General features: G+C 39.6%; 1 protein-coding gene across 2 annotated transcripts in view; it reads left to right on the top strand.

The window, feature by feature from the left end:
- Positions 1-24,648, top strand: part of MEGF10 (multiple EGF like domains 10) — a 266,646-nt gene that overhangs the window by 133,884 nt on the left and 108,114 nt on the right. The window contains exons 1-4 of one of the 2 annotated variants that reach the window (XM_032851955.1): positions 4,964-4,981; positions 5,603-5,734; positions 13,202-13,303; positions 15,031-15,131. In XM_032851955.1, the coding sequence (XP_032707846.1) occupies positions 4,980-4,981; positions 5,603-5,734; positions 13,202-13,303; positions 15,031-15,131 (337 nt within the window). In that variant the 5' untranslated portion in view covers positions 4,964-4,979. Of the gene's footprint in view, positions 1-4,963; positions 4,982-5,602; positions 5,735-13,201; positions 13,304-15,030; positions 15,132-24,648 lie in introns of those variants that run through there. The other variant, XM_032851957.1, reaches the window with a different exon arrangement.

A 24,648-nucleotide genomic window follows, 5' to 3' on the forward strand; every position in this document is an offset into this window, starting at 1 on the left:
ATATACTACATATATATATACATGCAAATATATATGTTCCTATACTATAAACTTATAATGGGTTTATAAGCAACATACATATATATATGTTGCTTATAAACCCATTATAAGTTTGTAGTATAGGAACATATATATTTGCATGTATATATATATGTAGTATATGTAGTATAAGTAGTATATATATATATAAGTATATATATAAGTATAAGTAGTATATATAACAAATACGTAGTATAAGCAACATGTATGCTTATATATATATGTTGCTTATAAAACCATTATAAGTTTGTAGTATAGGATTTAATAATTTTTTTTGGTGTTAATAGCCACACTCATGTATCTTATATACTTAGAGTCGTCTAAAGAATGCTGTGTGACCGCCCATATAAGATGACTCAATGTGCCTCAGAAGAATATCTGTGTTATGGTGTTTCATGTGAGCAAAATAACAAGGTTTTACACACACACAACATATATAGTACTTGCATTGCTTCAGATAGAGTTATGCTTGCTTGAAGTCATATGCTACTAGAGTAACTAGCTTTGGATGGTGAAAACAAAAGTCACAACAGTGCCTCCTGGATTCTTTTTATCTGCAAAGTAGTGTTTCTGTGGAAATTCTCATCTGGGGTTGTTTCAGGACAACCAGTAGCATTCTTCTTCTTTTTTTATTTTTTTAATTTTTTTTAAGATTTTATTTATTTGACAGAGATCACAAGTAGGCAGAGAAGCAGGCAGAGAAAAGGGGGTGGGGAAGCAAGCTCCCCGCTGAGCAGAGAGCCGGATGCTCCCATCCCAGGACCCTGAGATCCTGACCTGAGCTGAAGGCAGAGGCTTAACCCACTGAGCTGCCCAGGCGACCACCCCCTTTTTTTAAAGTAAGTTCTACCGCCAATATGGAGCTTGAACTCAGGACCCTGAGATCAAAAGTGACATGAGTAAGCATTGACATATTTGGTACCCCTGAGCTGGAGCTCTGATACTCTATTCACAGTCTTGAAGCTCCAGGAAGAACACAGCATGCTACCTTCTGCCCCACTTGGGTGGCCTTTCTGAGGAAAAGCTAGTATATTATTTATTGATAATGTGATGGGGTGATCAAGGGATGGGGGTTGTGGAAATGTGACTATTCTTAATCGTGAAATTTATTTTCGCTTAGAAAACTGTGAGATGATTTTAGGGAAATTAGTTTGAGAAAAAACTGGGTGAGGGCACCCAAGTTATTCCTATCAGTGCTCTTAATGATTCTAGGAAGGAAATAGATTTGAAAGGCAGAAAGGTTTGTCTGGCACCATTTATATCTCTGTTGTTGCAAAAATAAATTAGCAAGTCAACGCCCCGTTATTTATTTCTCCCTAATATACTCCCTATCATCAGAACCCAGATTCATCCACTGTAAGGATTGTATTCAACCTGATTATTTATTGTGGTTTTTGTGAGACTAAGCAAAGCCTCCCTTCCTAGTAGACAGCAAGAGTTAATTCTACCTGCTGTGTTTCCTTTTTCTAATAGGAGCACTTTAGCAATGCTAATCAGTTGTACTGATTTTCTGTTTTGATTTTTCCATAATAATTAAGTGAATGATATGGAATGCAATCAAGTTTGGCACTAGGGGGTTCATGCAAATGACTTTTTTTTTTAACATTTTAAATTTTGTTAAATGGAACCATAACGAAAGTTATTTGAAGATGAAGACTGAGTGGGTGGGGGGTAGCAGAACTCTCCATTTAGAGTTTTGAATATTTTCCAAATGTCTGTTTTAATGAAGCAAATCACCACTGTATTACTTTTTTTTCAATTGAAATAATTCTATTTTTTAGAGATTGTGTTTTGTTTTCATTTGTGCTCCAAAGTGGAAGATTATAGTGTAAGACAAGATGGCACAGCTTAAAAGAGAGAAATGGGGAGAAAAATGTGTCGAACTTTCTTGCTTCAGGGTAGATACAAAGGAAAAACGGTACATTCATTTTACTCAGTGAAACCTATAGAAGAAAACAAATAAAGCAGGGAAAGAGTATATGTAATGCCCCATACACTTCTTATTTGGGTTGTGTCTCTCAGTGCCTTTTATTCAATAAGACAGAACAAAAGGAAGGAGCATCTGTGTTCTTGAATATAGTGAAATGTTGTATTTTATAGACTTCTACAGCTCATTGACATGTCTGTGAATCCCTCCACAGTATATAACATTTGAATTACTTTCTCAAAGGGTTTTAACCTGTTTATGTGAAGTTGCATGATCCCTGCATCTGGGTCTAGCAATTCTTTTTGCTTTTGATGTTTTATGCTCTAATGCAGATTATTCTAGAACTCAGTTAATTTTTAAATTTTCATTTGGAAAATCCTTTGGGAATGAGACCCACTGATGTATATATATACATTTTTTTAAATGTCCTTATATTTTCCCTTCTGTAAACACCTCCAGCAACTTGGCAATGCAATTAGGTTTTTTCTATGCCAAATTTCAAAAGCACAGGGGAGATGACCAAATTTTGCTTTTTTTTTTTTTCCTGCCATCCTCATAGAGAGGTTAAAGACTTGATAGAGCTTCACATCAAGTGCAAAGCAAGAAAGGCTTCAAAAAGATTAGCATTAACATTTTTACATTAAAGGAAAACACACAACATTTTTTCTTTTTCTTGGCAGTTTGATTCATTGCTTGCAGCAATTTCTAACTTTACAGACTAAACATTTCTAATTGGAAAATGAATGGTTTGGATCTAAGATGGTGACTCACGATATAAACTTTCCAATTTGGGGTAATTGTTGGTAAGTAGATGGCAGATTACTGCTGACTAGCTCTCGTTTTGTCTTTGAGGAGAAAATGAAAGTTAATATACATGTTTCACACTTCGCTGCAACAAAACGCTTATCCTGAGGTAGATAAAGCAATGAGACAGATATTTGCCATGCTTGTTTGTTACAACTAAGTGTATTAGAGGTTTGCTTTTTTTGATGAATGAAGAAAATATTAGCAGTATATTACATGTCTTCAACTGTGAAATGGGGGATCATAAAAACACCTTTTTCTTAGGTAAATGGCTGTGAGGATTGGACAGATCATGCACATAAAATGTTCCGCCCTGGGCATCGTCCCCAGCAATTGGTCAGGAAATTATTTCCCATCATCATCATCACTCTTGGTCACTCCTGTTAAGTGGAAAAACTTCTTTGGTTTTATAATGTTGAGTTTCAGCTTTTACAATTTCATGACAAACACCAATAATTTGAATTACTTTTTAAACCCTATTTTGGCCTCCCATATATGCTTTTTATGTTAGAATATATTTTGTGATGATGGAAACTCCCCTTTTTAAAGATTTCACAACCTCTCATAGTGGCTTGCAGTATCTTTTCGTTGTTCTACACATTCATGATATTATTTCCTTATTCTAAAGCAAATGTTGTCTTTAGTTTTAGCCTTTGTGCAGTTAGAGATAGGTGACTTGTCATGATATACTTGATATACTTATCCTTATAAACAGCCATGATTCCAAAGGATTGAGTACTTCTTCACATGATCTAATGTCTTGAATTTGAAGGATAAGCTATTTCCTAAGGTTAGGTTTTTGCTGGTCTTGTCATTTATTGTTCGTTTGAAGATAAACTTAACCCCCTCTTTTTAAAGTGATCTCTATACTCAGGGTGGGGTTTGAACTCATGAGCCCAAGATCAGGAGGCCCACACTCTGGGGTGCCTGGGTGGCTCAGTCAGTTAAGCGTCTGACTCTTGGTTTCAGCTCAGCTCTTGACCTCAAGGTCCTGAGTTTGAGTCCTGAGGAGTCTCCATGCTCAGTGGGGAGTCTGCTTGAGATTCTCTCCCTCTGCAACTTCCCTGACTCATGAGCAAGAGCTCTCATGCACACGTGTGTTCTCTTTTTCTCAAATAAATCTTTTTTTTTTTTTAAATAGGAGTCCCATGCTCCACGAACTGAAATAGCCAGGCATCTGAATAAACTTATCTTTTTAAACTACAAGGTCATTATTGAATAAATTTTGCTCCCATTTGGTTCTGCCCCTTGTGGTGTAAAAAGTTAGTGTAACTTCTCAAAATGCCAGCTCTCATCTGGAAAATAACTGCTTCGGTCACATAATCTGACCTATTGTTACTAGTTTTCCTAGTTTACCAATAGGCAGGTTAATACTTGTTCTCTTTTTAAGTAGTAAATGGATCAGCTATTTATATTTCCATGTCCATTTTTACAACAATTACATAAAGTCATTTTATTTAAGTGTGGCAATTAGGCATTTCCTTCTGACTAAATGGTAAGTTCCTGGAGGTGAGGAGATGGGTGTGAGTTTCAGGCGCAGGCTATGCCTGCTGTGACACACCCGAGCTGGTGAGTCCTGGCACATAGTAAGTGTTCAGTAAACGCCTGCAGATGACTTCATGTGAGTATCTCCTGGGAATCTCAAACTTGTTGTATCTAAAACGGAACTAAAGCTTCTTCCTCCCAGAAGGGGAGGGTGTCTGTGCTTCTCATCTTAGTGAAGGGCTAATGGGGCTCTTCCAGCAAACACTCCTCTCTCTTACTCCAATATTCAGTCACCAAGTTCTACTGATTCCAAGTCCAAAAAGTTTCTCAGATTTGCTCAGTTCCCTGCAGCATCTGCGTTATCCTCCAGTGAAGTTCATGAACTTGTTAATGGTGTACAAAACCTTTGTGATATGCCCGTCTCTTTCTTGGCTGAATTAATTTGGGCTCCCAAAAGTGTGCTTGACCCTGCCTCCCCTCTGATTCCTTCTGCGTGGAACATTCTCCTTCATCTTGTGTCTCCTTTGTGGGTCTCTTTGGCAAAAATGCTGCTGTTTGTTTTTCCATTGTGTACCTTCTTCCTCTCAAGAACACCAGGTTGGTTTTCTCTAACACAGACCTCTAAACAGACTCACACATTTTTCTGTACACCTGCAAACAAACTTCTGGTTCTGGTTTAGCTGGTTTTGTTTCTGTTGAGCAGATGGGGAATTGGAAGCACTAAATGTAAGAAATGAACATCATGATTATGAAATTATACACATCTTAATGGCCAGGGGCAGGAACCGTATCTGTATTTGATGACCAGTTTTTGCACGGTGCCTAGGATAGAGCAGACCTAGAAGACATTCAGTGCCCAAGGAATGGATTATTGAATGAATCTCAGTTTGAGCCTGAGGTGCCTCTCTCTTGAGTCAATGGAGCTTCTGTTTCATCCTTTACCCTCCAGAACAAATGAGGCCAGATTCCTCTGTGAGCCCTCTTCTTCCAGAAGGGAAATATGCCTGGTGAGAGAGTCTGGAAGCCTGTGTTGCTCCGAATTGTTTGGGAAGATTCCTTTAATGTTGGTTGGCATGGATGAGAAGGGCTTTTGTTATGGTGGCAATTAATGATGATTTGCACATTTTTGTAATTTACAAAATGGTGACCACCCTGCACAGCACAAGAAATACCTCTCTCTTGGACCATGAAATCTGGTGACCCTTCTATTTAAACACATGGCTTGTGATGTGTGGTTCAGCCTTAGTGACAAACCGGTTCTGAATGGTTGTTGTACTGAAAAGAATTCTGTTTGGGTCATTTTCATGCTTCTCTAATTTGGATTTTTGTTTTCTTGTTTTCTTGTAGGTTTTTCTTCCCCAAAATGGTTATTTCTTTGAACCCATGCCTGAGCTTTATCTGTTTCTCGTTATGCCTCTGGAGCAGGACAGCATCATCACTGAATCTTGAAGACCCTAATGTATGCAGCCACTGGGAAAGGTAATCATTTTGAAAGTAGTCTGAGAAATAATTTCTGATTATTTTTATATATTGGCATTATCAACCTGATATATAAAATAGACTTGGAAAAGAGATTATAAAATTACTTTTATGTAAATACCAGTAGTTATAATAATAAATTAGTATTATTCACCTTGGTCTTATCGCATATAAAGTGAAAAAATTTTGATCTATTGGTTCTAACACAGGAGTAGTTGTAGCATGCAGGGAAAATATTACTAGCTCCATTCACATGATCTCCCAAACATCTCCCTGCTCTCAGTCTATTTTGCAGTAATCTGGGGGAGCTGGAATTATGCATGGGAATCAATGGTTGAGTGGTGAAGGACAATATGAAATTATGTACTGAAGGGTGGCCATGTGTAGTGGAAAAAGTTTGGGCTGTTTGTGGCCTGAAAAGGGCGACATGATTTCTGGAGGCACTGGAGTCACTACTGCATGGATGTAGTGTCGGCTAAGACGCTCTCAGAGACCTGAGTAAGATGGAGCGGATAGCAGTGATTGAGTGGAGTTCTAGGAATGGAAGGTGGCCTGAAGCCAGTGCCGTGTAGACTGCCGAGGGTCTTGAGCAACAGATCTAGAGTCAGCACAGTACTGCAGGAAGGCAAGGCAGACTAGATTACATCAAAGCAGATGATGTCGTATGCAGATGAAGGCAATGTGCAGTGGGAGAAGCAGAGGCAGGACAACACAATAGGTCATTGTCAGAGAGCTTAGAGTCCTTTTTTGGAACACAAAAATAGGACAAACTAGCGCTACTGCAGTATAGTCAAGTGTAGTCTTGACTTGACTTGACTTGACTGCTCCACTGTGCTACTTGCATTTCTCCTGAAGCATCGTTAGCTACAGGTCACCTTGCAAATGTCAGTTTTCCAGAGAGAAGGCGGCACCCTTCTAGTCCGCTCGAACACTCCAGAGTAATAGGTAGTTTTGATAGCTGTATGCGCCATTTCATCAAACTCTCTCTTTCCCCTGTTCTCCTCAGCACCATGGGGAGCACAACACAGGGGACACATTCCTGTTACTGTCATCAGCACAGGTCAAAATGAGCACACCCAGAGCCTTTCAGGCCCAGCAGCTATGTTATTGTAGGGACACCCTGGTCCCTCACTCACAGCATTATTTTTTTCAGTGACGGCTTCCCCATGTCTAGGCGCAGGCTTACAATCACGGTAACAGAATCCCACTTCTCTGATCCATCCATGGAGTTACGTATCATTAGGAAACTTTAAGCTGTAGAGGAAATATGTACATGTAATCAAGATCTATGTATCTGTGGTATTAACTGTATTATATAGAATCAAAGGGGAAGGACATCTTATTAATTATCTTTACAGTCATCACAGCACCTCCCATAAACATTTCAGCTACCAAGTGCATAATAAATATCCATTGAAGCAATTAAAAATGAATCAGTGAATATAAGGATGGGTACCTATCACATTTCAAAAAGGGAGAGGTCATTGGTGGTAGAACTTCAGGGAGGATGAGCCCTTTGGAATAAAAGGAAATAATCACATTCAGAAGATACTGGGAGATAAGAATCAACACATCATCTTCATACGTGGATTGTAGGATGGGTAGGAGTCAGCAGAGGTGAGATTTAGAACCTGCTCTGTGGGGCGCCTGCGTGGCTCTGTGGGTTAAAGCCTCTGCCTTCGGCTCAGGTCATGATCCCACAGTACTGGGATCGAGCCCAGCAGTCAGCAGGCTCTCTACTCCGTGAGGAGTCTGCTTCCTCCTCTCTTTCTGCCTGCCTCTCTGCCTACTTGTGATCTCTGTCAAATAAATAAATAAAATCTTAAAAAAAAAAAAAAAAGAACCTGTTCTGTGAAAACCTGGAGGTGTCATTGCACATACGAAAAAGAAAAGGAAGAGTACTGATTTGAGAGGGAAGAAATGAGTACAGGTGCCTTGTCACGTTCCTAAGATCGCTTTGAGAAATGGGCCTGGTAGTGTTTTGGAGCACAGAATCGGGAGTCTCCAGCACGATGAGACATAAGCAGGTGAACTCTCTGAGGAAAAGGCTAGAAAGAGAAAAGAAGACAGGCTTCAGGTAACCCAGCACCCACTCATACATGCACATTTCATCCTGATTACTTCCTCATTATTCAACAAAACTAAGCAACACTTAATTGCATGTTTTGTTCACTAGGGATAATTTCCAGGGTCTAAAACTCTGCCTTGCTTAGGGCATGTGCTGGATAAATACTGTTGATTGAGTCCACTCACCTTTTTTTTATTTTTATTTTTATTTTTTATAAACATATAATGTATTTTTATCCCCAGGGGTCCACTCACCTTTTGACAGGCAATGAAATGGCTAAATATGGATGCCAGTGGGGGAATGGATTGGGAGGGGATGGACAAGGGCACAGTAGTCTCTAAAACCTCATGCATTTCCACTGTGGCAGAAGTGATTAGAGTGACCTCTAAAATACTTACTAATGAGGAGGGAAAATGAGGGTGAAAGAGTTAGGGACATGATGGAGATTTTTTTCTCCCAACTGTATTTTTTTTCTATGACTTTCTAGAAAGAAGGATTGACAGCCATACTTTTCTTATTGATACATTTCCTATTTAACACTAGGTAATTATTCTTCGAAGAAAGTGCGATGGTCGTGATAAGAATGGAGAAAGGAGTATAAATTAAAATGATCAACCAAGAGTGCAGGTGACAAGTTCTGTATTTTCAAAACCTGAAATGGGGCTTGAATGAAAATGGGGAGAAGAGGATGAAGGTCAAGGACAGAATTCTTGGTGGTAGCGTGGAGTAGGGCTCATTGATGCTTACCTTATCTCAACCCCACCTGGATCAAATGGACTCAGCCAGAGCCTTTCTTCTCACAGTGTGGTCTGTGGGGCTCTGACTTGAGCCCTACCTGGGTGCCTGTCAGAAAGGCAGATTCTCAGGCCCTGCCCCAGGCCTGCTGAATCATTTATTTTCAAATAAAAGTAGGCCTCATTTTAATGTAGCAATTGTGGTTCTTAGAAGTCATACAGAAAATGAAATTAAGGAAAATGAAATCACTTAAAATACACAAGGGGTGCTTGTTATTAAAGGAATCCCATGCAGCAGCCTTTCAGAAACTGATAATTCCATGAATTATCTGTTCCTTCTCCACATCCCCTTTCCCTGGTCTGTGAGTTTACGTGTGGGCATCTACTGGGGTTTCTACTAAAGAAGGCACAAGAGAAGAGAAGCCATTCTTGGCCCATCCCCATGGGAGGTGGCACACAGAAGTGGTAATAATTGAAGCAGCAAGTCCTGAAGCGAGCAGAGATAAGGAATGATGATTATTACCATATCTGATTAAAGTAACAAGATCATTTTGTCAGATAGAATGTAATTAACCACTTTGGAATGTGGCCAAGCGATGATGGCTTCTCCCCGCCCTCCCTCTCCTTCCCCCCCCCCCCCCCCCCGCCCCCTTCTTTGACCTTAAATCTTGCTGGGGTTTCTCCCTGGTTGATATTTAATAGGTTAAAGTCCCGGTGATGATATGTTTTCAGTGTCTTTGAAAAGATTAAGCACACAAGCAGGAGGTGAAGAGTTACACATCTCTGTGGTGAAAATAGTGTAGAATTGAGATCAGATTCCCTTTATACCACAGTTTGGCACCCATTGTCTGCTTCAGAAGCTTCAGATGTTCTGATGACATCTGAGAGGTGGCATGGGTCAGAGGTGTCTGGGGGACCCGGTGTTAGTGCTGGCTCTAGGCTGACTGCTAGCACAGGGAGCTCAGGGTTGCTCATTTGTGAGAAAAACAGGATTGGACTAGACAATCAAGAAGGCTCCTTCCCACTCTGACTTGAGAGCAGCTGATGAGGAACACAGAGGTGTGGACGGTTAGCAGAGGGAGGTACTGATTATGTTCAAACAGCAGCTTGGAAGCGGTAATAAAGACCCAGAGGAGGCTGGCCTGCCCTCAGAGATGTTTTCCTTCATAATGCAAGCACACAGCCTCCACAAAGTAGCCCCTTGAAAAGTGGCATGTTAATTCTTCAGCCGTAGGTGGGTATTGAGCAAATCGGGTATAGTCAGTTACAGAGTATTTGGCAGTCATAATTTGAAGAATATTCACTATTTACTAACCTGCTTAGGATACACTCAAGTTTAAAAGTAATTTTCAGAATTATGTGCATAGTGGGATTATATTATGATAAAAGCCGAAAAACTAAACCAACACAAAAAGCTAAAAAACCCCTAGGGACTATAAAAAAGCCAGGAAAATGCTGTGGGTGGTTATTTAAGAGTCAGAGAATTCTCTGTCTCCTAAAAATATTGTTTTCCAAATTCTGTAGTGTGATTAGAATACCATTAAAAATGGCAGGTGGGGGTGGGGGAGAGCAAGATTGTATGGAAAAGAAAAAGAATGTATAAAAACCAACAGGAAGGAAATTTGGTGTGAAAAGCCTAAAAGTCTTAAAGCCCTTCTCCCATAGACTTCACCACAAGCCTGTTTGTGATCAACGTGCAAATTAGTTTTCAGTCCCTTCTGAATCAGAGGAGTCAAGCTGGAAAAGAAATGCACAAAGCATAGTACATTTTGTCTTTCTGTTTATGTATTTCTCTATCAGAGCCCTGTTGTGTTATTTCTAGCATTATGGGCTGGCCCCTCTTGAGAGCTCTTTGAGGGCGGGAATTGCAGAGATGTTCAAATAACTGTTTGTTGAATTGGAATCCTAAATTTTTTGATGACCCTTTTCTAGAGAAGAGCTTTTTTTCTGTCCTAAAACCAGAGAAGCCTCCCTCAGATGTGTGCTATTAGTGAGCGGCAAGTGGCTAGAGAAAAAAAAAATGATATATTTCAGCATCTCCTGTCCTTTAAGCAATCCTCCAGACCGCTAGAAATTAGTGAAAGCTTTCTCGTGTTTGCCTGTGGAATCCGTTTGCCTATGGAATCCATTCTTCTGTCCACATTAAATAGGGTGCGTTTGGCCAGGACCTCTTTGTTGATTATCACTTCTGCTCACCAAGGCAGACAGAACTTAACCATCATAATATGGCCTTTGAATTTTATGGGAATAATGCATCAAGTTTAGTTCCAACAAACCAATTTATGGGAATAATGCATCAAGTTTAGTTCTAACAAACCAATTTAGTTCTGTTTAATTAGTGCTGTAGAGCCTGGTAGAATATTTTTGTCACCCAATCGGCCTGAATTGAGGGTGGTTTCTTTTTTACTCCCCTAGCATGTGTGGACTGTAGCTGCTTTGTTCATGGGTAATACAGGACTATAACTATATGCAGAGAACATTCATTCACTTTGTTCTGCACTGAAAATGGAATGGAGTAATAATGCTCTAGGCCTTGAGATTCAGTTATTTACAAGCAGCTGGATAGGCAGGGAAAAAATTGGTGAGAAAGTCTTAGAATTTGCATTAACCTGAACCTCAGAACCGTACTAGAGGTCAGAAGACGTTGTGGTCCATATATACAATAGAATATTACACAGCCATCAGAAAGGATGAATACCCAACTTTTGCATCAACATGAATGGGACTGGAGGAGATTATGCTGAGTGAAATAAGTCAAGCAGAGAAAGTCAATTATCCTATGGTTTCACTTACTTGTAGAACATAAGGAATGACATGGAGGACATAAGTAGAAGGAAAGGAAAAGTGAAGAGGGGAAAATTGGAGGGGGAGATGAACCAAGAGAAACTGGACTCTGAGAAACAAACTGAAGGTTTTGGATGGGAAGGGGGTGGGTATTAAGGCAGGCACATGGGTGTTATATACAAATGATGACTCATGGGAGCACTACATCAAAAACTAATGACATACTGTATGATGACTACTATAACATAAAAAAATACCTTATTGTGATAATTCATTCCAAGAACCTTTATATTTTAATAGAGGCCTCTTTTCCCCTAAAGGGGTTGTATCACAGACGTGGGTGTTTGCATCCCATACACTCATTGGAACATGCTCTTGGGGTAGCCTCAGGTGGCATACAAGAGAAAAGGAAATAATCACCTAAAATGTATGTAAGAAATTCAGAATGCCAAGTAGGAAGGGATCTTCAAGACCATCTGTGATTCTCTGGTTTTAAAGTGTGATACTCAAAACCCAGGGAGTAAAATTATCTGCTGATGGCAGTCTCGTTTCTCCACACCTGATGAGGATAACCCTGTCTTCTGCTAATCCAGTGATCTTTTCAATAGGGCCTGTTGCATCTGCGTGAGATTTGTGGAGCATCCCGAAATTAACCTACAAATCAAGTTGCGATGATCCAAAGAATGAAATACACAAAAGTGTGAACAGTATGATTATTTTATGGATTTCCTATTGAAGCCTAAGTGCAGAATAGCAAATAGAGGCCACCTAGAGAAAGAAATCCCCCTGTGGGGGAGCCCAGAACCACAGCTTTTCAAATGAGAAGGTTGTACTGTGTGTCTAACCTGAATTCTTCATGCTGACGTTTCAGCCGCATTCCTTCTGTACATTCTCTAGTCGATAGCTCCTAGTAATGAAGTTGGTCTATTGATTTGCTGCAAGTGAGTCCTTTATTGTGGCCCATTCCGTTTGCTAGTGTGAATTAAAGATTTTAGTGAAAATCTTTGAGACTGTTCAAGAGAAGAAGATTAACTTATTCGGCCAAGAGGATTCTCCAGGTTTTCCTATAGGCAGGAACTCTAAGCCCTTGAGCCTGTAATGGACTGCTTTAAAATAAAGAACCATGACATTGAACACTGAATGCTCTTTATGTTTTATGGATGTTTTCCACCTACATTCTCAGGACCTTAAGATTGCATGTTTTTACTTTAACAAGAAGCTGTTAGTGAAAATGTATTCGAAACCAGGCTAAGTAGCAGCAGGCTGTGGATATGTATATTTCAGGCTAATTGTTTCAGTGATATGTTTAGAGATTTGTAGTTTTTACTTAAAGGTTGCATATATTCTCCCAGTGCCTGAGAAGTAGGGCAGGCACACAAAACCAAATTAATTCAAGTTCCAACCTGAGAAATATGTTCTTTCTGGTTTTCCGGAATCAGTACCAGAATGTATCGCTATGAATATTCACATGGTCTCCGTGCTTATTATTTGCATGCAGACTTAGATGGAAAACTTCCTTTGAAAGGTCTAGATTAACCCTGCATGTCTGGGATGAGGGGATGGAATTAAATACAGAACACTATGTGGCAATCATGTCTGTAATCATGTCTGTAAATCATGTAGGATTATCAGAGTTTATGGTGAATGGGAAAGAGAATTCCTTTTATGAAATTTAGAACATGAACTCTTGTCTTTTGAATGTATCATTAATATCGATCCTTTCGGTGCTCTGGTTCAAATGGACACCTGGAAACATTTTCTATTAAAAGTCAGCGTGGAGTCACAAGTGAAGATAATTTAGCCTCTGATTTTTTTTTATACGTGGTATATCATGAATGTAAAAATAAGAAATATTGATTCCTTATCTTTCTTCTTTTTCAGCTACTCAGTGACTGTGCAAGAGTCCTACCCACATCCCTTTGATCAGATCTACTACACTAGCTGCACTGACATTCTGAACTGGTTTAAATGCACACGGCACAGGTAATCGAAGTTCAGGTGTATTTATCAGTTTGGCTAACTGGGAGGGACTGTAGTGCGGAAAATTAAATATTTGATACAATGTGTCCATTCGTCCCATGAATAGTTATTGAGTGCTTGCTATTATCCTAGCCTTGTTCCAAACCATAGGAGTTATATAGAAAAAGCAAAACTGTTTCTGTGCCCTTGAGGAGCTTACAGAGACAGTGTCTACTAGTTACCATCCTTTGGTTAGCAAGAATTCATGCAGCTTTTGTGTGGTGCATAAATGGGGGAGACCCTCTTGAATATGGACATCACTAGGTACCAAGACACTCATATTCCAGCATATGTGTCTACTTGATTATCTGACTCAGTTTAGACTAACTTACTTGTTTTTTAAGAGAGAGAGAGAGTGCATGCACATACATGCACTGGGGGGTTGGGGGGAGAGGCAGAGGGAGAGAGAAAATCTTAAGCAGAATCCACACCAGCACGGAGCCTGATGAGGGGCCCATCCGAGCTGAAATCAAGTGTCAGATGCTCAACCGCTGAGTGACCCAGTTGTCCTTAGACCAACTTAGATTTGACCTCAATGTAAGGCACATAATTTTTTTCTATAAATGTGAAAACAGAAAAGGAAAACATCTTAAGTATTAACGTTACTATGGAAGGGAACTGTGATACCTTACTTCTATTTGTAAAATGCTTACAGTGGAGTGAGTCATGGGTCTAAATATGACACCTGTTGATTTATGCTGCATTAAACATTAGGCTCAATATTATTTCTTCAGACATTCCTTATCCACTCTATCTAAACAAGTATTTCCTTCCTGCCCACTCTCTTCACTTACTCAGGCCTTATTTTTCATCACACCATATAATCATTACCAGTCATTGCATGACACATTTATTTGGTTAATATGGATCTTACTGTAGGTCTCTCTTCCCCAGTAGAATATAAGTTCCTTGAGGGCAAGGCTTTATATTGTTGCTCATCATGAGTTATTTCGCCAGTGCCTAGAGTAGTGCCTGGAATAGAGTAAGTGCTCAGTAAACATGTGTTGTATAGATAAATCGGTGAATGAATGAAGCTTTAATTAAATAAGGGTCGTTTGTCTATAACCTTCTATTTTATAATGGGATGAGACTGCATTGTCATAGATTTTTTCAAGGAATTCTCTGAATTCTTCCTTTAAAACATATGTAAGTAAAGGATAATTAGATCAGTGTCATATCTGAAATTATTTTTAAAAATTTTATTTATTTATTTGAGAGAGAGAATGAGAGCATGAGCAGGGGGAAGGGGTGGGTCAGAGGGAGAAGTAGGCTCCCTGCTGAGCAAGGAGCCCTGCATGTGGCTCTATCCCAGGGCCCTGGGATCATGACCTGAGCCGGAGTCAGACACTTAACCGACTGGCCACCCATGTCCCCATCATATCTGAAATTAATCAATACTTTCCAAGTTATCTCAAGATAAGTGAAAAAGAAAGTCACGAAACTTCTGATCCCTTGAAATAAAGTATAGGTTGACTAAAATGGGCAATTTTAATAAATTATTAAACAAAAAGATACGAGCATAATATTGGTCAAGACATGTAGTACATGTTCCTTCTTACCTATTTTAGAATACTTCACTTTCATACCTTTATTATATTTAATAGCTCTTCTGTATCAAAATATAAATTCCTTATTCCTAATCAAATTGCCGGTCAAAAAAAGTAACAATGTGATTTTTTCCTTCCATGCAGAATCAGTTATCGGACAGCCTATCGGCATGGGGAGAAGACTATGTATAGGCGCAAATCCCAGTGTTGTCCTGGATTTTATGAAAGCAGGGAAATGTGTGTCCGTAAGTAAGACCTTTATCCCCTTGTGGGCAGCTTGTGTTTCCCAGTGCTGGTGTGCACTTGTGAATGGCAGCCGAGAGGGAGGCCCAGGGAGGTGGGGCAGCTTGGACCATTCCCTGTCGCCCTTGGCTGCTGCTTTCCTGGTCTATGGAATGAGGGAAGCACTGCTTTGTCCCTCTGTCCTATCAAAAATCTCCACATGAGTGTCACTTGAGGAGAAAACAGATGTTATAGAAGGATGACTTAGGGCCGGATGTCTCAGTGTTAATTACCGTTTTGCAATAAATGTCTCTTTGGAAACTGGTCAAGGAGTCACTAGACTCAGGTCACAGAAGAGAACAGAGGCAGGACTTCCCCGCAGCAGCTGACCAGAGTCCCGAGGCAGCTTCTGAGAGGCCACTGTGTTCTTTTCTGGTGCACAGAATGATGAAGCTTACAAAAAGCAGAGGAGCTTTCACACTAAGAAACAGCTCTAAGTCTGGGTCACACAGTAGACCTTCTTCTTTGTCATTTTCTGTCTCCCCTCCCCATCTCACTAGTTCATTCTGAAATGTTTCAGGGGAAGTTGGAGATTTTATGATGCACTTTAAAAGACTTTGGAATTTCATGTGCAATTAAGTTTGCAACTAAGGTTTCTTTCCACTGTGTTTAGGATGTAGAGAAGAGAGATCAATAGAAAGGGGTGTATTCAAATATTTTGGCTCCACACACAGCTAGAGGGGCAACATTGCTTTCTGAGCTGAGGCACTGGTGTTGAGTAGCATCGAGAGAGACAAGGTTCTGCTCTAAACTGAAGACATTAGGAATGGTTGGACACATCCTGGCTTAAAAGAGTCGGGTAATGTAGCACTGGGTGACTTTGGAGAAGCCCTTTATACCTCTTTGACGCTCCTTTGATCTCAAGTGCAGAGAGGACTTAAATGGATAGTATATGTGTCCTCTTTCTTCCAATGACTGGATTCTATTCTTTTTTTTTTTTTAAGATTTTATTTATGTATTTTAGAGAGAGAGAGAACAGGGGGAAGAGAGGGCAGAGGGAGAGAGAATCCACAAGCAGACACCCTGCTGAGCATAGCGCCTAATGCAGGACTTGACTCCAGTCTCGATCCCAGGACCCTGAGTTGATGACCCAGGCTGAAATCAAGAGTTGGCCACTTAACTGACTGAGCCACCCAGGTGCCCCTGGATTCTTTTTTTTTATAGGAACGGGTGCAGTTCCTCAACTTTGATATAGAGCCAGGGCTCTATGTCGTAATAAATGTTCATTGAAAAAATTAGAAAATGTAACAAGAGAAAAGGAAAGAAAAGAAAAAGAAAAGAAAGGAAAGGAGAAAAGAAAAGAATGGGAAAAAAGAGAAGAAAAGAAAAGAAAAATACAGTGTAAATATCTTTCTTGGTCAGTAAATGTACTTCTATAACATATTGCAAATGTCAGTGTGTTACTGAATTATAGATTGTTAGCAAATTTCAGCTGTTGAATATTTATGTGATTTCCATGTTTTACCTATTATGAACTGCTGTAGAAGACATCATTGTAGTTAAATCTTTGTTCATCCCCTTAATGAATAGGTAAGGATAAATTCCTAGAAGTAAAATTGCTGGGTCAGAGGTAAACATGTATTTTTCAGATGTTTGGTGTGTTTCCACTTTATGTGGGATTGCTTTTTGCTTATCCCTGTGCCAATTTTCCCTTTACTACTATTTTCTTAATTTGCATGTCTTTGATTAATAAGGATGCCAAATAAGAAAAATTACATGTTTATAATCAAACATTTTGGAGGATAATCACTAACTGATCTCTGTGGCCCAGGCTGATGGGAATTTTCCAAGGAAAGCTCTGAGTGCACACAGGGGCACAGGGGTGGGGGTGGACCTCAGCTGTCTCGGGCAGCCACTTTACCCAGAAGCTTCAGGGTAGCATTATCTTGGTGCCCATGCTGGGGCTCAAACTTAAAAGAACAGTGGTCAGTACAGTAAAGCAGTGGTTCTATCTCCCAAGGTTCATTTCTCTTACCCATTTGCCAGAAGTTGCATATAAAGTCAAGAAGTGACACAGAGCCTGGAGGGCTACCTTCTGGTCATATCTTCTTTCCTTGAAGGCTCGCACATGGGAAGCTAGATTTTACTGGCAAGCTGGTGTGAGACCGTGGATCCAAGCAGGGTCGGTCGGTGTTTAGAGCTTCATGGTCCATGCCTTCCAGAACCCAGCACCTCTGTCATTTCGTTCAGTACTGCATCCCATCTCAGGAAGCTGGGCAATTCCCCAACCCCATCATACCCAAATATTACAATGGTAAAAATAACTTTTCCTGTATCTCAAACTAGGCAGGTTGCAAGATGTCCTCCTGACTGCTTGGATGGCTACCTCTAGCATTTGCTTCTAAAATTTTTCTTTTCCTAAGCCTTTCAACCAATCAACTGCCCCTGGAGACTGAAACATTTTTCTTTTAGATACGATAATATATTTAAGCAGCTCTCTGTCTGGTCTCAGAGGCCTGGGAGCTATTTGGTCTCTTTAAGGGTATTTTGCATCTCTCCACTCTGATGTGTTGATTTCATAGCTTAACCCCAGAGGACACTCAAGCTTCCCTTACTTCCTTGTTCCAGGAGATGCCTCCGGTCAATCTTCTCTGCCCTCAATAGCCGGTACCAGTGAGGCACCCTTGTGGATAGGAAAGGAAGAGAGAACACAGGATTCTCTTTTTTTCAGTTAGATTTTGCTGTTGGGCACCCAGCGTAGTCACCATTGTTAACTGTCATCAGTTACCAGAGGGAATAGAAACACAGGAATCAGTACTAATTTTAGTTTAATTTTTGGTAGTGAATTTTCCTAGAAGGCAAAAAAGGGCGATTTCATGCAACTACATACTTGCATTTGAAAAAAAGTTTCCTTCAGGTAGCTGGAGTAACGCCTTCCGGAGAGCAAGCTCCATCCTCCCATTTCCTCCCACCCCTCCTTCCTCCTGCCAACGACGAAGCATATCTCCTAGACTCAGACTGTACAGAAGCTACTGGTTGGCAGAGTACACGGAGTGTGTTCAGAAGATAGATTATGTCCTCAGGCAGGAACAATCGAAACAGAAAATATAGGGTATGGCGTTGGAATCTGGGTGGGGAAAAAAATGGTTGGAAAAATTTCCATAAGGCAAATATCATTAGACGTGACGATGTCTATGATTTCTTGGTGAGGTTTTCACCTGTTCCTAAAAATAAACTTTTTATGTTTATTCAACTTCCAGGGTTACTCTTCTAGCCTAATCTTGTATTTAATTACTCTTGATTTAGAGAAATTAAAATGTTAATGAAGAAATGCCCAGAAGAATGAAATGGATTTAGTACGTGTGTGTCTGTTTGTACATTGTATGTGTATATAGGTTTGTGGTGTGTGTAACATGTATGTGTAGATACGATTTTTTGTTATCTGTTAACTTTTAAAATTTGAGTATAGTTGATACATGGTGTTATGTTAGTTTCAGGTGTGATTCACATAGTGATTCAGCTTCTCTATACGTTATGCTCTGCTTACCACAAACTTAGCCACCATCTGTCACCATAGAATGCAATTCCAGTATCACTGACTACATCTCCTATGCTGTGCCTTCTATTCCTGTGACTGATTCCGTCCATAACTGGTGGCCTGTACGTCCCTTTTCCCTTCACCCGTTTGCCTGTCCTTCCACCCACTTACCTTTAGCAACCATCAGTTTGTTCTCTGTATTTACAGGTCTAATTTTACCTTTTTGTTGTTCATTCATTCATTTTGTTTTTTAGATATCATACACAAGTGAAATCACATGGTATTTATCTTTCTTTTTCTGACTGACTTCACTGAGCACAATACTCTGTAGGTCCATCCACGTTGTCATAAATGGCAAAATCTCATCCTTTTCTTTGGCCATATGATATTCTATTGTGTATGTGCTCGTGTGTGTGTGTGTGTGTGTGTGTGTGTGTGTGTGTGCATGCGCACGTGTCTGTGAGTGCGTCCCATCTTCTTTATCTGCTCTTTTTTTTTAAAGATTTCATTCCTTTTGTGGCTGAGTAATATTCCATTGGATTTATATATCACATTTCTTTTAACATTTTTTTTTTTTTTGGTCAGAGAGAGTGAACACAGGCAGACAGAGTGGCAGGCAGAGGCAGAGGGAGAAGCAGGCTTCCTGCTGAGCAAGGAGCCCGATGTGGGACTCGATCGCAGGGTGCTGGGATTATGACCTGAGCCAAAGGCAGCCGCTTAACCAACTGAGCCACTCAGGTGTCCCTATATATCACATTTCTTTTATCCATTTATCCATCGATGGACACTAAGTTGTTTCTGTTTCTTGGGTTTTATAATTAAGGCTATTATATACATAGGGGTGTAGATACCTTTATGAGGTGGTGTTTTTGTTGCCTTCCAATAAATACCCAGAAAGGGAATTGCTGAATCATATGGTACTTCTGTTTTTAATTTTCTGAGGAACTGCCATGCTGTTTTTCACAGTGGCTTTATCAGCTTTCATTCCTACCAGTAATGCACGGGGTTCCCTTTACTCCATATCCTCTCCAACACTTGTTATTTCTTGCCTTTCGGATAATAGTTATTTTAACAAGTGGAGATGATACCTTTTCGTGGTCTTGATTTGTATTTCCCCACGGATTAGTGATGATGAGCACTTTTTCATATTGGCCACCTGCATGTCTTCTTTGGAGAAATGTCTGTTCAGATCCTCTGCCCACTTTTTAATTCGGTTTTTTTTTTTTTTTTTTTTTTGCTATTCAGTTTTATGAGTCTTTATATACTTGGGATATTAACCCCTTATCAGATTTATGATTTGTAAATGTTTTCTTTTATTAGTAGGTTGCTTTTCATTTTCTTGATAATTTCCTTTGTGGTGCAGAGCCTTCTTAATTTGATGGAGTCCCACTTGTTTATTTTAATTTTTGTTGCCTTTGTTTTTGGTATCATATCCATAAACTTACCACCATGATTGATGTTAAGAAGCTTACTGCCTATATTTTCTTCTAGGAGTTTTATGTTTTCGGTATCATGTTCAAGTCTTTAATCCATTTTGAGTTTGTTTTTGTGTGTAGTGAAAGACAATTGTCTGGTTTCATTCTTTACATGTGACTGTCCAGTGTTCCCAGCACCATTTATTAAAGAGACTGTCTTTTCCTCATTATACATTTGTGGCTCCTTTGTCGTAAATTAATTGACCATATGCGTGGATTTATTTCTGGGCTCTCTTCTGTTCCATTGATCTCGTGTGTCTATTTTTATGCCAATACCATACTGATTTGATTACTCTAGTTCCAAATCAGGAAGCATAATGCCTCCAACTTTGTTCTCATTTCTCAAGATTGCTTTGGCTGTTTGGGGTCTTTTGTGGTTTCACACAAATTTCAGGATTGTTTGTTCTGTTTCCATGAAAAATATCATTGGAATTTTGATAGGGATTGTGTTGAATCTGTAGGTGGCATTGGGTGCTTTGGGCTTTTTAATAATATTAATTTTTCTAATCCATAGCATGAGATATCTGATATATTGAAGTTATGAATATAAAAACCTGGTGTTTCTTATACCAAATTCAGCTTATAGATGTTCTATTCATCAGTCTCACAAACTCTTACAAACATAGTGAAGAGCTTCTAACTAATGTTTTACAAATTTAAACACTATCAAGTTTTTAAAATGGAATTTATGCCTTTGAAATGGAATAAACATTATAGAGTTTGATTGTCTCACACATTTCTTTATTGAATTTAAAATATTCACAAGGTTGAAATATCGTTACCCCCTAAGAAAATAATTATGTCATCTCATGTTTTTGCTTTACCGTTAGAAAAAAAAAATTTGGTGTATCTTCTCAGTTTGCTGAAGTTTTTAATTAATTAATTTGTTTTCTTCAATTATAGTAAAAAAAATGCATAGCATGAAATTTCCCATCTTCCTAATTTTTAGGTGTATTATTCAGTGGTATTAAGTGTATTTACTTTGTTATGCAACAGATCCCTAGAACTTTTTCATCTTTTAACACTGAAACTCTACACTTATTAAATCTTAATTCCCACTTTTCCCTTATCCAGCCCTTGGCCATCCACCTTTTAACTTCTTTCTGTTGCTGGGGTTTTGCTACTTTAGAGACTTTATTTGAGTGGAATCATATAGTCTTTGTCCTTTTATGACAGACTTATTTCACTGAGTATCTGTCCTCGAACTTCATCCATGTTGTACCCTTTGCTAGAAATTCTTTTCCTAAGCCTATATAATATCCCTTTGTATTATTTTCTGAAGTTTTTAAAAGCAGGCAATATTGTCCTTGATTACTACCTTGGTAGAAGATACTGAGCCCATTGTCTATTCTAGATGTATTCCATATTCCTGAAATTTGAGACTTATCTAGTTCTAGTCCTATTTTTCGGGTTAGGTTAGAACCATCAACCCAGTTGGTGTCCCTGTTTGATTGAATTTGACCTATCACTTAGTCATTAAAATATATAAATGTATTTGTGGCCTAACTTTACTATGGTCATTGCTACAATTATGATTTATTTCTTTTCATGTAATTCTTACATTTTATGACACCTATCTCTTGTAAATATTAAAATGATATCTGATTGCCTCTTGCAAATCTTGTGGCTATGTTTGAATGTGAAATCATAACCTCTCAGGTCATCTTGTTCATGTTCTTCCATCTTGCCTTGATGCTGGTCCCATATACAGTCTGAAGTTTACAAAAGTGGCAGTTGTGTGGCTGTTCTGCCAGGGTATTAGTTTCCTCTATAAATAGATCAGCAGTCCCCAGATGCTTTGCATTTTCCATCCATTTTCCACCCCTATGTATATATATTCCATGCAGTTCCCTAATTTAGAATTTTGGTCTTGTTCCTAAAGTGAAAAGATGAGGAACACAAACTGACCTAAATGTAGTGGTCAAATGTAATTGACCAAATTATGTATTAACATCTATTTCTCCCTCATTGTTTTGCCTCCCTCATTGATCCTTCCTCCCTTCCTTCCTATCTACGTACGATTGCAGCCATCCGATTATTAGACACTGAAATAAGTTAGTGGATACATGAGCATCATTTTGTATCTCACTTTGTACATGTGAGTAATTCATAAGATAAATTGGGATGGGATTCTGGGACAAAGGGCATGCATGTTGTATCACTAAGGATCAGGTTCAGCTATGAGATAACAGTTTGTTTCTTTCTCACATTGGAGCCTAGAGTTGGGTAACCCAGTAGGGTCTCCAAGCAATGTTTACTTCTCTGCTCTGCTTTCTCTAGGGTACAGGCTTCATCTTCATATACCATTGTGGATCTCCACATATCTATCCTGGTCCCAAAGCAATGGATGGAAGAGATGGGAGAAGGGGCAAGTGGCAATGCTAGCTGTCTATTTTTTGTTTTTTGGTTTTTTTTTTTTTTTTTTTTTTAGGATTTTATTTATTTATTTATTTATTTGAGAGAGAAAGCATGAGCAGAGGGAGGGGGCAGAGGGAAAGGGAGAAGCAGACTTCCCGATGAGCAGGGAGTCGGATGCAGGGCTTAGTCCCAGGACCCTGGGATCATGACCTTAGCTGAAGGCAGATGCTTAATTGACTGAGCCATCCAATGTTTCCAGCTGTCTTTTAAAGAAGGTTCTTTTAAATAAAAGTGAGCACATTCCATTTCCACTTTGTCACAGTACGCCCTAACCTGCAAGAGCATTTTAATTCTGAACAGTCAAGGGCCCAGTAAAAATATATTTTTATTGGAAGGAAATAATGGATATGAGGATAAAGGAGCCGTCTGAGCCACATTTTAAGATTTTTTGATATAAACTACCAAATTGCTGTCCAAACAGGTTGTAACAACTTGCTTGTCCACTAAAAGTATATGAAGATACATCTTCTCCACATCCTCACCAACACTAGGTAATACTATTGCTTTCGGCTTGTTGGGGGAAAATAGTATCTGCCTTCCTATGCATTCCCATAAGTACCAGTGAAGGTGTTCTCTCCAGAAACATACATTTATTAGCAATTTGTAATTTGGTTCCAAGGATGAGGATAGTCTAGGGGCTACAGTGAGACTGCTTTGTTCATCCTTTCCCTTCTCACCCCAGAGTTCCCCAGGTCCCCCTTTTCCCAAGGCTTTAACTATTGGCAGCTCCAGGGATGGTGTGGAGACAGGGCAGCCTCTTATCTTCTCCCCGCAGCTCCCTCCGTGAGCACTAAGGAAAGAAGAATAGTTTTTGGTCCTCTGGCAGGAAGGGCAGCTTGAAGCAGCACAAGCCTAAATGCAGCAGTGTACTGGTCCATGGAAAGGAGATGAGATCCAGACTCATGATGTTTATGGTGCCACAGTTGTGGAATAAATAAGCGTTTGAGGCAACTCTAAGGGTCTTACCATTATTTACAACATTGGAATCTCAGGATGATGTGTTTGTAGTACATACAACTGATTTCCAAACACATACTTGAAACCGACTTCTTATCAAGTAGGAATCTCCTGTAGATTTGGGTTCATGATACTAGGAAAATCTCACAGGAAAAGTAGCCACAGAGTGGGAAGTTGATGCTTCTCCCTCCGTGGGAAGGATTGGTTAATTCCAGGACAAGGCTGGCCATATGTTCTCACTCCCATGTCCTAGGTTTCACCTTGACTGATGGCAGGGACTGCAGATAGGGACTGAGCTGAGCTGCTTGGGGCAGCATGAGAATGGACAAAGGACATGGCCAGGGTTCCCTTCTCCAGGCCGGCTCCCATCCTTTTGCCTCAGATGCCTAGTGTCCTTCCTGCTGGATGCTCCTGTAAAAGAAGGAACTATCTTGAGACCTGTCTCCTTTGTGGGGGACTTAACTCTGCTTTTCTGTTTTTGTCAGATGGGGAAGGTCAAGTGGTAAGTTCAAATTAAAGCTGTATTGGGGGAATTGCAGGCAGTGTGGCTTGTGAGCAAGACCTAGGAAGAGGTTTGGGGACTGAGTCACCCACTCTATTGCCTTGTAGGCCAACCCTGATGGTAGAAGATCAGTTCCCATGGATGTGCCCTGCATGTCTTTGGCATTCATTAAGAGAACTCTGGAACTGTAAACAAGAAGCCTTAACTCCCACACACTGAACAGTATATGATTTCCTGTTCTTAGTAGAGACCAGTGTGACAATTGATTACTGTAGCAGTGAATGAATATTCACAGGTGATTTTTAACTTGGCCAATTTTATGAAAAACAGAACTGGTTGTAGGGGAATGAGCTAGAACCGGGGTTGCTGTTTATATAAAAAAATAATTACTGCAAATGTACTTTATTCTTGTTTGAATATCATGCTTCAGTAAACAATGGGTTTTATACCAAATTTGGGGTTAAGGGCTTAAAGACATCTGTAGCTCACTCATGCAGGACTATTTTTCTTCCAGGAAGCAGATGGACCACATAGGTGGCACTTAACACAACCTATACATTTCCCCTCTTTCTTTTCCTTTTCCTTTTTTCTTTTCTTTCTTTCTTTCTTTCTTTCTTTCTTTCTTTCTTTCTTTCTTTCTTTCTTTCTTT

Source organism: Lontra canadensis, unplaced genomic scaffold (genome assembly GCF_010015895.1).
Source record: "Lontra canadensis isolate GAN:19392208 unplaced genomic scaffold, GSC_riverotter_1.0 scaffold5, whole genome shotgun sequence".
Classification (NCBI taxonomy): domain Eukaryota; kingdom Metazoa; phylum Chordata; class Mammalia; order Carnivora; family Mustelidae; genus Lontra; species Lontra canadensis.